Source organism: Cololabis saira, chromosome 7 (assembly GCF_033807715.1).
Source record: "Cololabis saira isolate AMF1-May2022 chromosome 7, fColSai1.1, whole genome shotgun sequence".
Lineage (NCBI taxonomy): Eukaryota > Metazoa > Chordata > Actinopteri > Beloniformes > Belonidae > Cololabis > Cololabis saira.
In genome coordinates this window covers 938,347-952,953 of record NC_084593.1, presented here as the reverse complement: position 1 = coordinate 952,953, position 14,607 = coordinate 938,347, and the positions used below count along the sequence as shown (strand labels likewise).

Below are 14,607 nucleotides of genomic sequence, written 5' to 3'. Positions count from 1 at the left end.
TAGCCTCAACTAGCTCAATTAGCCTCAGATAGCTCAGTTAGCCTTCGCTAGCTCAATTAACTTCAGTTAGCCTGAGGCAGATTTCATGTTAGCTAGCTCAGTTAGCCTCAGCTAGCCTAAGGAAGATTTCACATTAGCTAGCTCAGTTAGCCTGAGGAAGATGTCATGTTAGCTGGCTCAGTTAGCCTCAGCTAGCCTGAGTCACCCTTGACGGAGCTCCTCCCCCAATCAGAACCTCGGGGCTCTCAGGCCACGCCCCCCCGAGTGGTTTAGCTGTTACCAAGGAGACGGCAGCTGGCGACGCCTGATGACATCAGCAGCGATGGCCACGCCCCCATGTGGTCAGAGGCGGTACTGCCACAGCGACGGTTTGAAAACTCGCTGTCGATTAAAAATAAAGTTAAAACCACGTCAGAGTTTGTGTTTCCGCCTCCAGAGGTTCAGTGTGCTTTTACTATGAAAGGGGGCCGTTTTATTTTGAAATCCTGTGTTTCTGCTCGTCTTCCTGCGGTTGGGGTTAATTCAGGGGGCGTCGTCTTAGAGGACGGTTGTTTTTACACTTTAAATATTGATCTGGTTCCGGCTAGTTTTCCCAGCATGCCCTTCACCCTGAAGCCCAGGTTAGCGTTTAGCAGTTAGCCGCGGTAAACCGATGCTAGCGTCGATCTTTAGTGCAATTGGTCGATGTGCATGAACTCGCCGTCAGGAGGCCCTTCCCACCCCGGACGTACGTTTCCATGGAGACGGTTGGGCGATGAGGGGGCGTGGCTTAGTGAAGGTCACGAGCTAAAGGTGAAGCTACGTTTCCAGAGAGCGGAACAGAGTCAGCGCGGTTTCGGGATCCGGCCCTGGAACTTTCCCGACGCGACCGAACCCTCGCGCGCCGCAGGAGACGCGCCGGAATGCTAACAATGAGCGTAGCTGCTGCGTGCGGTTAACGTGATCTTTTAGCTCCAACATGTTACAGCGGACCGTTCTAGTTCAGGAGAGCTAGCTGGTTTAGGTCCGCTTCCTGAGCAGCTAATGCCACTGTAGCATCATGAGTTAACTGGAACCAGCTAACTCCAACGTAGCATTAGCGCATTTACTGGAAACAGCTAATGCTAAAGTAGCATTAGCGCATTTACTGGAAACAGCTAATGCTAAAGTAGCATTAGCACGTTTACTGGAAACAGCTAACTCTAAAGTTGCATTAGCACCTTTACTGGAAACAGCTAACTCTAAAGTAGCATTAGCACGTTTACTGAAACCAGCTAACTCTAAAGTAGCATTAGTTGTTTTATTAGAACCAGCTAACTAACGTAGCATTAGCGCATTTACTGGAACCAGCTAACTCCAACGTAGCATCGCAAGTTTACTGGAACTAGCTAACTCAAACATAGCATTAGCGTATTTACTGGAACCAGCTAACTCCAACGTAGCATCACGAGTTAAATGGAACCAGCTAACTCTAAAGTAGCATTAGCATATTTACTAGAACCAGCTAACTCCAACGTAGCAACACGAGTTAGCTGGAACCAGCTAACTCTAAAGTAGCATTAGCATATTTACTAGAACCAGCTAACTCCAACGTAGCATCACGACTTAGCTGGAACCAGTTAACTCTAAAGTAGCATTAGCGCATTTACTGGAACCAGCTAACTCCAATGTAGCAACACGAGTTAGCTGGAACCAGTTAACTCTAAAGTAACATTAGCGCATTTACTGGAACCAGCTAACTCCAATGTAGCAACACGAGTTAGCTGGAACCAGTTAACTCTAAAGTAGCATTAGCGCATTTACTGGAACCAGCTAACTCCAATGTAGCTACACGAGTTAGCTGGAACCAGCTAACTCTAAAGTAGCATTAGCATATTTACTGGAACCGGCTAACTCCAACGTAGTATTAGGAGTTTATTGGAAATAACGAACTCAAACGTGGCCGAACCGACTTCGATACTTTAACAGGGAAGTTTCTTCTTCGTTTCGTCGTCTCTCGTGTTTAGCCCCCGCCCGCTGGAAACGTAGCCTTCCAGGGTCCTGGTTCTGGTTCGGTGTCGGGAGAACGGTCTGCATGCCGCCGCCGTTGCCGCTTCGGTTATTGCAGCTGTTAGCAGCATCACTCCACAGGGTTTCAGGAAATCCAGAGGAGAGACGGTCAAGCGCTAGCTGGGCTAGCTTCCCCGCGCAGGTCCGCGGCGCCGCCTAGACCCGGCGCCGGCGGCGAAAGTACTTCTGAAAGAGATTCATGAGACACTTGTTCAGAGGAAACAGACCAAACTAGTCTCTAAACAGTAAAGTCTGGGGGGGCGGCGCCGGGTCCCGCCTCGGCCAATTAGAGGGCGGCAGGGCGGCCGGAGGGCCAATCAGAGGGCGGCAGGGCGGCCGGAGGGCCAATCAGAGGGCGGCAGGGCGGCCGGAGGGCCAACACGAGGGGCTGGTTTGGAGCTTGGTCCGCCGGCGCCGGGCGGCGGTTCCTCGGGGTAACGACCTCCTCGGAAGACTTGTTGTGGTCACATGATGCAGTTATTGCTGACTGTCTTCGCTCCGCCCACCGCAGCGGGAAGCTCCGCCCACTGTCCTCCTGGGGGCGTGGCTCCGGGTGTCGGCGGCCTCCTCTGCTGGAAACCCTGGACGGTCTCCATGGCAACAGCTCCACCCGGCCCCGTTAGCAACAAGCGTGAGCGCGGTCGGCGCGGTTAGCACGGTCGGCGCTAGCGGCGATGAGTTCAGTGAGTTGGTAAAAAAGACATCACTAGGAAAAGATGCATCAGCCGGTTGAAACTGCAGCGCCGGTATAAAGTGCTCGTTAACGGTTAACTGGTTAGCGGTTAACTGGTTAACTGGTTACTAGTAAAATATCTTTCCCTGGAGTGAAACTTAGTAAACATGTTACACGTCGGTAAAAATAAACTTCTGGAATGTCTCTTTGAGTCCCAGCGGCTGCGTTTGGTCAAGCTGAACTCGTCCCCGGAGCCTGAAACAGGAAACAAGGTTACAAGGTTAGACGTAGCACAGCGGCAGCGGCACCGCGGTTAGAGCAAGGCATCATGGGAGATCAGGGGGCGGAGCCTGAAGAAGAGGACGGCACTTTCTGGGGTTTGTTACGCAGCATTGTGGACGTCAGACAACAGGTTCCTGGAGGTCCCTAAAGACTTGCTAGCGCCCCTAAAGACTTGCTAGCGCCCCTAAACACTTGCTAGCCCCTAAAGACTTACTAGGGCCCCTAAAGACTTACTAGCGCCCCTAAAGACTTGCTAGCCCCTAAAGACTTGCTAGCGCCCCTAAAGACTTGCTAGCACCCCTAAAGACTTGCTAGCCCCTAAAGACTTGCTAGCGCCCCTAAAGACTTGCTAGCGCCCCTAAAAACTTGCTAGCGCCCCTAAAGACTTGCTAGCGCCCCTAAAGACTTGCTAGCGCCCCTAAAGACTTGCTAGCGCCCCTAAACACTTGCTAGCCCCTAAAGACTTGCTAGCGCCCCTAAAAACTTGCTAGCGCCCCTAAAGACTTGCTAGCGCCCCTAAAGACTTGCTAGCGCCCCTAAACACTTGCTAGCCCCTAAAGACTTACTAGGGCCCCTAAAGACTTACTAGCGCCCCTAAAGACTTGCTAGCGCCCCTAAAAACTTGCTAGCGCCCCTAAAGACTTGCTAGCGCCCCTAAAGACTTGCTAGCGCCCCTAAACACTTGCTAGCCCCTAAAGACTTACTAGGGCCCCTAAAGACTTACTAGCGCCCCTAAAGACTTGCTAGCGCCCCTAAAGACTTGCTAGCACCCCTAAAGACTTGCTAGCCCCTAAAGACTTGCTAGCGCCCCTAAAGACTTGCTAGCGCCCCTAAAAACTTGCTAGCGCCCCTAAAGACTTGCTAGCGCCCCTAAAGACTTGCTAGCCCCTAAAGACTTGCTAGCACCCCTAAAGACTTGCTAGCGCCCCTAAAGACTTGCTAGCGCCCCTAAAGACTTGCTAGCGCCTAAAGACTTACTAGCGCCCCTAAAGACTTGCTAGCGCCCCTAAAGACTTGCTAGCGCCCCTAAAGACTTACTAGCGCCCCTAAAGACTTGCTAGCACCCCTAAAGACTTGCTAGCGCCCCTAAAGACTTACAAGCGCCCCTAAAGACTTGCTAGCGCCCCTAAAGACTTACTAGCGCCCATAAAGACTTGCTAGCGCCCCTAAAGACTTACTAGCGCCCCTAAAGACTTGCTAGCGCCCCTAAAGACTTGCTAGCGCCCCTAAAGACTTACTAGCGCCCCTAAAGACTTGCTAACACCCATAAAGACTTGCTAGCGCCCCTAAAGACTTGCTAGCGCCCCATAAGACTTGCTAGCACCCCTAAAGACTTGCAAGCACCCCTAAAGACTTGCTAGCGCCCCATAAGACTTGCTAGCACCCCTAAAGACTTGCAAGCACCCCTAAAGACTTGCTAGCGCCCCATAAGACTTGCTAGCACCCCTAAAGACTTGCAAGCACCCCTAAAGACTTGCTAGTGCCCCTAAAGACTTGCTAGCACCCCTAAAGACTTACTAGCGCCCCTAAAGACCTACTAGAGCCCCTAAAGACTTGCTAGTGCCCCATAAGACTTGCTAGCACCCCTAAAGACTTGCTAGCGCCCCTAAAGACTTGCTAGCGCCCCATAAGACTTGCTAGCACCCCTAAAGACTTGCAAGCACCCCTAAAGAATTGCTAGCGCCCCATAAGACTTGCTAGTGCCCCTAAAGACTTGCTAGCACCCCTAAAGACTTGATAGCAACCCCTAAAGACTTGCTAGCGCCCCTAAAGACTTACTAGCGCCCCTAAAGACTTACTAGAGCCCCATAAGACTTGCTAGTGCCCCTAAAGACTTGCTAGCACCCCTAAAGACTTGCTAGCACCCCTAAAGACTTGCTAGCAACCCCTAAAGACTTGCTAGCGCCCCTAAAGACTTGCTAGTGCCCCTAAAGACTTGCTAGTGCCCCTAAAGACTTGCTAGCGCCCCTAAAGACTTGCTAGCACCCCTAAAGACTTACAAGCGCCCCTAAAGACTTGCAAGCGCCCCTAAAGACTTACTAGCGCCCCTAAAGACTTGCTAGCGCCCCTAAAGACTTACTAGCGCCCCTAAAGACTTGCTAGTGCCCCTAAAGACTTGCTAGCGCCCCTAGCTACTTGCTAGCGCCCCTAGATAGCGCCGGAGCTCCGCTAGGCTCCACCCCCGTGCAGTGAGCAGCATGAAGATGCAGAAGATGGATGTTAGTGGAGGAAGATGATGACAGTCTGAACCAGAACCAAAACCTCCTGAACCAGAACCAGAACCTGAACCAGAACCAGAACCTCCTGAACCAGAACCAGAACCAGAACCTCCTGAACCAGAACCTCCTGAACCTGAACCAGAACCAGAACCAGAACCTCCTGAACCAGAACCAGAACCCCCTGAACCAGAACCAGAACCAGAACCAGAACCCCCTGAACCAGAACCAGAACCAGAACCAGAACCCCCTGAACCAGAACCAGAACCAGAACCAGAACCCCCTGAACCAGAACCAGAACCATAACCTCCTGAACCAGAACCTCCTGAACCAGAACCAGAACCTGAACCAGAACCTCCAGAACCAGAACCAGAACCTCCTGAACCAGAACCTGAACCAGAACCTGAACCAGAACCAGAACCTCCTGAACCAGAACCCCCCAGAACCCGAGACCCCTAACCCAGTACCAGGACCCCCCTCCCCGCCCCCCCCCCCCCTGGTGGTTTCTGGTGACATCATCCTCTACGCAGACGACGGCCACCTGTACCCATCACCCCCACCTGTACCCATCACCCCCACCTGTACCCATCACCCCCACCTGTACCCATCACCCCCACCTATACCTGTCACCCCCACCTGTACCCATCACCCCCACCTATACCTGTCACCCCCACCTGTACCCATCACCCCCACCTATACCCGTCACCCCCACCTGTACCCGTCACCCCCACCTGTACCCATCACCCCCACCTGTACCCATCACCCCCACCTATAACCATCACCCCCACCTGTACCCATCACCCCCACCTATACCCATCACCCCCACCTATACCCGTCACCCCCACCTGTACCCGTCACCCCCACCTGTACCCATCACCCCCACCTGTACCCGTCACCCCCACCTATACCGATCACCCCCACCTATACCCATCACCCCCACCTGTACCCATCACCCCCACCTGTACCCATCACCCCCACCTGTACCCATCACCCCCACCTATACCCGTCACCCCCACCGGTCCTGGATCCTGCCGGGCCTGAACCTCTAAAGACGGAACCGGTTCACCTCCTGGCAGAACCAGAACCTGGTCTCCATCTCTAAACCCGGAACCTGGGAACCTGATTGGTTCTGTTCCCCCCGACCCCCCCAGGACCCGGGACCGGGGCCCGACCCGGGACCTGGGGCCCTGATTGGTTCTGTTCCCCCCGACCCCCCCCGGGACCAGGACTGGGACCAGGACTGGGACCAGGACCCGACCCGGGACCAGGACCAGGACCCGACCCGCGGTCCTGGTACCACATGGAACCTCAGACTGTAAATCCACGTTAGCCACAGGGAGGGGAGGAGGACCCAGCAGACAGGAGGCGGGGCCAGAGGTCAAGGGGCGGGGCCAGAGGTCAAGGGGCGGGGCCAGAGGTCAAGGGGCGGGGCCACAGCCCGGGGGGCGGGGCCTTCAGGTAAGTAACAACGGTTTTTGTAATGATGCACATTTAAACCCTCAGATTATTTTTGCCTCCATGATATAATTCCTGTTTTTTCTTTTCAAATTTAGTTCTTATGAAGTTATTTATTATTATTATTATTATTATTATTATTATTATTATTATTATTATTATTATTATTATTATTATATTAACTCAAATACCTCAAGTATTTTTGAAAATATTTGTAATTTTTTTGTAAATATTATCCTTTTCTTTTTTTTTTTTTGGTGTTTACTATTTTTTTCTCTCTTGTACATACTCTTTTTCTACTTTTTATATCGCTCTTTTTATTATTTAACTTATTGGTTATTTCTATTTAAAAAAAATTGTATAAAGTGTGTGTGTGTTTTGGCTGCACGACTGAATTTCTCCTCTGGGAGATCAATAAAGTCTTCTATTCTATTCTATTCTATTCTATTCTATTCTATTCTATTCTAGAATTATTCTTCATATTTTGTCACTTTACCGAGCAGGAATTTCAGTTTTCCTCACAATTTATACCCCCATAGCCCAGGCTCAGTTAGCCTCAGCTAGCTCAGTTAGCCTCAGCTAGCTCAGTTAGCCTCAGCTAGCTCAGTTAGCCTCAGCTAGCTCAGTTAGCCTCAGCTAGCTCAGTTACGGGCCAGGGGGCGGGGCCACATGACCAGGGGCGGGGCCAGAGGCCAAGGGGGCGGGGCCACAGGCCTGTCTGCTGGGTCCTCGTTCCTCCTTTAGCATAAACAAACAGACACTCGGACACGGAGCTGCAGAAACGACACTTTTATAAAAAAAACGGGAGTAAAAAAAGTTACAAAAGTAAAAAAATGGATCAGAAACACAAAGTTCAGTCCCAGAGATTCTGATGATGATGAAGGTGAGGATGATGATGGTGATGATGATGATGATGATGATGATGATGATGATGGTGATGATGGAGATGAAGGCGAAGGCGCGGCTGCGTCAGCTAGCGATGGCGGCGGAGCCGGCGGCTTGGGCGGCTTTGGCGAGGGGGGCGGGGCCTGCAGCGAGGGGGGCGGGGCCTGGCGCCCGCAGCAGCGCCACCACCAGGAAGAGGGTGGAGGCCGGCAGGTACACGAGCAGGAAGAGCAGCACGTCCTCGCTGAGCACCAGCACCAAGTCCCGCGGCTCCGCCAGCGCCCAGTCCACCAGGACGCCCACCAGCAGGTAGTACACCTGGAACTCCTGGAGCTCCGCCCACTCCCCGCCCTGGCCCCCCGGCCCCGCCCCCTCCGGGCTAGCCACGCCCCCTCCGCACTCACTCACCATGGGCTTCATCTCCGCCTCCTTCACCCGGCTCCGCCCACGCTCCGCCGCGCGCTCCAACCGCCGGCTGCTCTCCACGAACTCCTGGGGGCGGAGCAAGAGACAAAGGTTAGGGGTGGGCGGGGCCAGAGACAAAGGTTAGAGGGTGGGCGGGGCCAACATACTGGGGGCGGGGCCAGAGACAAAGGTTAGAGGGGTGGGCGGGGCCAGAGACAAAGGTTAGAGGGTGGGCGGGGCCAACATACTGGGGGCGGGGCCAGAGACGCGTCAGAGTGCAGCAAACTGTCATTTACAATGAATGGTAGCAGCTCTCATAGACAATCGCTGCGTCCGAAATCCCAAACTTCCTCCTAATGAGTAGCAAAATGAGTGTGCGAGATTTTTTAGTGCGTCCGAAACATTAAAATGTACTCAGTAGTATGTACTATCCATACTCACTAGTATGTACTATCCATACTCAGTAGTATGTACTATCCATACTCAATAGTATGTACTATCCATACTCAGTAGTATGTACTATCCATACTCAGTAGTATGTACTATCCATACTCAATAGTATGTACTATCCATACTCAGTAGTATGTACTATCCATACTCAATAGTATGTACTATCCATACTCAATAGTATGTACTATCCATACTCAGTAGTATGTACTATCCATACTCAATAGTATGTACTATCCATACTCATGGATTGATGGACACTAGCCGAGCAGAAACTTCCCACAATGCAATGCAGCGGTGTTTGGTTGCTAAGTGATACGTATATGTCATAAGTATAATATTAAGTATAATAATATTATTATATAATATTAATATTATAATATTTGTATTTAATAATATTATATAATGTAATCTTCTTTTGGGCCACAATAAACAGGAAAGAGCAGAGCTGCTACTGCTGCTGTGACAGGTTACCATGGTAACAACCCCCCCCCCCCTACGGCAGGAAGTGCCGTGTGCGCTTGTTACATCCTCCCCCCCTGCTGGTCATAAATGATATTAACAATCTGTTTGTTTCTTTGTCCCCACAGGTGAACTCAGTCAGGCTGATTGGGGGGAGCTTTAAAATGAGGAGGTTGGAGCCTGGTTCACTCTCTCTTCCACCATCCGTCAGCAGCAGCAGCAGCAGCAGCAGCAGCAGCAGCAGCCTGTGTTGTTTATTATCATTTCTACTTTAATTCTGATGGGTCCAGTTGTCATGTTTTTTTCCGGTTTTGTTTCTGATAGGTTTAGTTGGTTGTTTACCTGGTTAGGGTAGAGGGAAGAGCCCAGATCTGACGGCCCTTTGTGGGTTGGTCTATGTCTCTTTCCCTTCCTTTGTTTCTTTTGCTGGCTCATCATCATTTGTTAGGAATTGTTGTTTTGTGGTTTGGAGTTCATTTTTGTTTGTTTAGGAATAAACTAATTTTTTATAAACGCAACTACTTGACTTCTGGTAATTATGTTCGACCTCTTTATTGAGCCTGTAAGGGGCCGTAACATAATTTGGGGGCTCGTCCAAACTTTCTGAAGACTTTTGAAGTTTTCAGTGTGGTTTATGTGGCATCCAGATTTGGTGGCTTAGTGGCAGTAGGCCTGTGTTAAGCTGGATGTCTTAGGTAACTTGTGCTTTTGGGCATTTGTACTGTGTGTTGCCTTTTGTGTGTTGGTAACTTTGTGTACACAGTTTTGTTGGTTTTTTGGAAATGCTTGTGATTTGACTGCAACTTGTGATTTGGTGTGCAGTAAATTGGTAAGTCAGTAGTTTGCTGTTTAAGGCTGGTTGCAGTAGTGTGTGTGTGTGGTTGTAGTTTTGCTCTCTTGAAGATGGAGTTTGAGTTGGAGCAGTTTGTTGAATCTCCTACCTTAGAGGTGTTCCATCAGTGTACTAAGGATAGTCTCCTGTTAATTGCTGACCACTATGAGGTACCTGCTTCAAAACAATCTAGGAAACAAACTATCAAGGCGGAGTTATACACTGCCTTGATTGATAAAGGTGTTTTGCCGCAGTTACAGAAGGCTCCAAAGTCTCCTGAGCGGTTTGGTCAAACTGATGAGGCAGTAAGACTTAAAGAACTGGATGTTGAGTTACAGCGTTTGGCTTTGAAAGAAAAGGAAATGATGTATGATATTGAAATGAAAAAGATTGAACAGCAGACGACAATTCGCATGCGTGAAATAGAGCTTGGTGTTTCTTCTCAGGGTTCTGCAAGGTCCACAGATTTTGATGTGAGTAAAAACATCCGCTTAGTCCCTCCTTTTGATGAAAAAGATGTTGACCAGTATTTCATCTTGTTTGAGCGGGTGGCTTCTGCACTGAAGTGGCCGAAAGATGTGTGGACGTTGTTGTTACAGTGTGTCCTCAGTGGTAAAGCACAGAGAGTTTACGCATCACTTCCGACGGAAGACAGTAGGGATTTTGACGAAGTAAAAGCTGCTGTGCTTAGAGCGTACAAGCTGGTGCCAGAAGCGTACCGTCAAAAGTTTCGAAGGTTAAAAAAGCAGGGTCTTCAGACTTATGTTGAATTTGCTGGGGAGAAGGAGGCTCTTTTTGATCGCTGGTGTACATCTAACGGGGTTGACAATTTTGAGCAACTTAAACAGTTGATTTTAATGGAGGATTTTAAAAACTGTCTCTCAGAGAGAGTGTCAACTTACTTGAGTGAACACAAAGTGAGTGATGTTTTTAAAGCTGCTGTGTTAGTCGACGAGTATGTCCTTTCTCACAAGGCTGTTTTTGTGGATCGTCCTTTCAGTTATACTAACAGGCATTTTGCTACAAATGATGAAGGGAGGGATAATGCTAAAAGTCTGGCTGGTGTGTCTCAGGGTGGCAGTTCAGGTTCATTAGATGCTGATAAGGATTTGAAGGACAAGGATAATGTGATGTGTTTCTACTGTAAGAAAATGGGACATATTGTGGCAGGCTGTCCTGTTTTGAAAAGGCGAAATACAATATCGGTAGCTTTGGTAAATAAACTCGATGAAATCATAGACGAAACTGTGGTGGCTGAAAGGTCCAGTGAGCTGGCAGATTTTGCACCATTTGTCATGGCTGGGGTTGTTTCCTTGCCTGGTAACAGTTTTGGAGTTTCTGTGAAGATGCTACGGGACACGGCTGCCTCCCAGTCTTTTATTATGGAGGGAGTTTTGCCATTGAGTGATGACTGTGCTGTGGGTTCTGATGCTCCAGTGTTGGGGTTTGGCATGCAGGGCATATACGTGCCTTTGCATAGGATCTCGGTTGAGTCAGATCTTTTTTCAGGGGAAGTGGTTGTGGGGGTGTGTTCTAGTTTCCCGATTAAGGGGGTTTCTTTTTTAATGGGGAACGATTTGGCTGGTGGAAAGGTTCTGGTTACACCTGAAGTGACGCCGATCCCGGTTAGGCAGTCTCCAGATGAGCTGGCTCAGAAGTTTCCCAAGGTTTTCACATCTTGTGCTGTTACTCGCTCTATGTATAGAAATGAGGAGAAAGATGTTGACTTAAGTGACAGTTTTCTTTGTGATCCTGGTGAGGTTCACTTGTGTGTTCCGGGGTCTGCTGAGAGTGGTGATTTGAGTGCAGAAACTTTGCCTGAGGGGGTAAATTTGTCCCTGTCTCGTGATCAGTTAATATCCAGGCAAAGAAATGACGCTACTTTGTCCCCTTTGTTTGAAACTGCAGTGTCTGGAGAGAAAGTGGAGTCTTTGTCAGCGGGTTATTTTGTGAGGGATGGTTTACTCATGCGTAAATGGACGCCATTGAGTGCTTCGGCTGCAGATGACTGGAGTGTGGTGTCTCAAGTTGTGATTCCAGGCCCATATAGATCAGAAATTTTAAACCTAGCACATGATAATCCTCTTGCTGGTCATTTGGGGGTCAAGAAAACTTACAATCGTATTTTGAGACATTTCTTTTGGCCTGGGCTGAAGAGGAATGTTTCACGTCATTGCAAGTCTTGTCATGTATGTCAGGTAGCTGGGAAACCCAACCAGACCATTCCTCCTGCTCCTCTATATCCTATTCCTGTAGTGTGTGATCCATTTGAGCGTGTTTTGGTTGACTGCGTGGGTCCACTTCCTCGTACAAAAACTGGTAATAAGTTTTTGTTGACAGTGATGTGTGCGTCCACTCGATTTCCAGAGGTGTTTCCTTTGCGTAAGATCACTACTCCTGTGGTTGTTAAGGCCCTGACGAAATTTTTTTCTTTGTTTGGTTTGCCAAAAGTTGTACAAACAGACCAGGGATCAAATTTTATGTCACGTGTTTTTTCTCAGGTATTGAAGCAGCTAAAAATCAAACATTGTTATTCCAGCGCGTACCATCCTGAGTGTCAGGGTGCACTTGAGCGTTTTCATCAGACATTAAAAACTATGCTACGCACTTATTGTCTGGAGTTTGATAAGGACTGGGATGAAGGGGTTCACATGCAGATGTTCGCTATCAGGGAGGTGGTTCAGGAATCTTTGGGGTTTAGTCCTGCTGAGCTAGTTTTTGCCCACACGGTACGTGGTCCCTTGAAACTTTTGAAAGAAAAGTGGCTGGGTGAAAACACTGAACGAAACTTGCTGGATTATGTGTGTAAATTCAGGTTCAAACTACACCGTGCTTGTGAAATAGCCAGGGACAATCTTGAAGCAGCGCAGGTCAGGATGAAGGGATTGTTTGATAAGCACGCTAAAAGCAGAGAGTTCTTGCCTGGTGACAAGGTTTTGGTGTTGTTGCCGATTCCTGGGTCTAGCTTGCAGGCTCGCTACAGTGGGCCTTATTTGGTCCAGGAAAAGGTGGGTGACAGAGACTATCTTGTAGCCACTCCCGATCGGCGGCGGAGAATTCGCCTCTGTCATATTAATATGTTGAAACCTTACTGTGAGAGACAGCAGGAGCAGCTTGAGATGCAGCCCAGCGGTGAAGCAGGAAAAGTTGCTGTGACGTCTGTGGCACTGTCTGGTGCTGATGTCGCTGGGCCGCGTGTTAGCCTTGTAGCAGAGAAAGACTCCGGGGAACTGTCCCGTGCTGAAGTGAGTGACGGGTTTCTGTATGGGGCTTTGACCCATGGAAAGCTATCAAATTCCGAGGTCTTGCAGAATCTTCCCACTCGTTTGTCTCATCTTTCACAGTCGCAGTGCTCTGATTTGGTTGAGTTAATTGAGTCCAACAGGACACTGTTTGCTGATGTTCCTTCTCAGACACACTTGTTGAAACACGATATTGATGTGGGTGACACACAGGCCATTAAACAGCATCCGTATCGGGCTAATCCAGATAAACGTTGTCGTCTTAAGAAGCAGGTGGACTATATGGTACAGCATGATATTGCTGAGCCTAGTTGTAGTGCGTGGAGCTCCCCATGTTTGCTTGTTGATAAAGCTAATGGTGAAGATCGCTTCTGTACAGACTTTCGAAAGGTGAACGGAGTAACAAAACCTGACTGTTATCCTCTTCCGAGGATGGAGGATTGTGTAGATCGTGTTGGGGGAGCCAGGTTTGTTACAAAATTAGATTTATTGAAAGGTTATTGGCAAGTCCCGTTGACAGAGAGGGCAAAGGAGATCTCTGCATTTGTTACGCCTGATGACTTTCTGCAATATACGGTGATGGCATTTGGCATGCGTAATGCGCCGGCCACCTTTCAGCGTTTGGTGAATGTTGTTCTATCTGGTCTGTCATTTTGTGAAGCGTATCTTGATGATCTGGTTGTGTGTTCTGAGTCTTGGGGGGAACATCTGGAGCATCTACGTACAGTGTTTTGTCGTCTGAAGGAAGCAGGTTTGATGGTGAATCTGTCTAAATGTGAGTTCGGGCAGGCAACAGTGACTTATCTTGGGAAGGTGGTGGGGGGAGGTCAGGTTCGTCCGGTACAGGCGAAGGTGGAATGCATTGTGGCTTTTCCCGTTCCAACCACCCGCACTGAGCTTCGTCGTTATTTAGCGATGGTGGGTTATTACAGAGGGTTTTGTAAAAACTTCTCTGCGGTAGCCTCGCCTTTAACTGATTTGCTTAGTCCGAAGGTGAGCTTTAAGTGGACTGATACCTGCCAGTCTGCGTTTGAGCAGACTAAAAGTCTACTGTTGAATGCACCTGTCCTGGTGGCGCCCCAGTCTGATCAGCCTTTTAAGTTAGCGGTAGATGCGAGTGACACTGGGGTGGGCGCTGTTCTTTTGCAGGAGGGTGCTGATGGAGTAGAGCACCCAGTGTCTTATTTTTCAAAGAAGCTTGATCGCCATCAGAAATGGTATTCAACCATTGAAAAAGAAGCATTGGCGCTTGTGATGGCATTGGAACATTTTGAAGTTTATGTGGGCTCAACCAGTGTTCCTGTGGTGGTATATACAGATCATAATCCCCTCGTCTTTCTGCACAGAATGCGGAATAAAAATAGGCGTTTGATGAGCTGGTTTGAGACTGCAGGCCTTTAATGTGGAGGTCAAACATGTCCGTGGCAGGGATAATGTTTTGGCTGACGCATTGTCGCGTCTGTGACAATTTGTTTCCTGAACAATGTATTCTGAATGTTTTGGTAATTTTGTTTTTTTGTTTCTTTCAGAATGCATTGTTCAGTAACTTAGGGTGGGGGTGTTACATCCTCCCCCCCTGCTGGTCATAAATGATATTAACAATCTGTTTGTTTCTTTGTCCCCACAGGTGAACTCAGTCAGGCTGATTGGGGGGAGGCTTTAAAATGAGGAGGTTGGAGC

General features: G+C 49.2%; 1 protein-coding gene across 5 annotated transcripts in view; it reads right to left on the bottom strand.

Annotated features, from left to right (window-relative positions):
• Positions 1–1,916: 1,916 nt before the first annotated feature.
• Positions 1,917–14,607, bottom strand: part of slc44a1b (solute carrier family 44 member 1b) — a 52,967-nt gene continuing 40,276 nt past the window's right edge. For 3 of the 5 annotated variants that reach the window (XM_061724703.1, XM_061724704.1, XM_061724707.1), the window contains one exon: positions 7,581–8,031. In XM_061724703.1, coding sequence (XP_061580687.1) covers positions 7,624–8,031 — 408 coding nt within the window. In that variant the 3' untranslated portion in view covers positions 7,581–7,623. Of the gene's footprint in view, positions 2,215–2,700; positions 2,957–7,580; positions 8,032–14,607 lie in introns of those variants that run through there. The other 2 variants (XM_061724705.1, XM_061724706.1) reach the window with 2 other exon arrangements.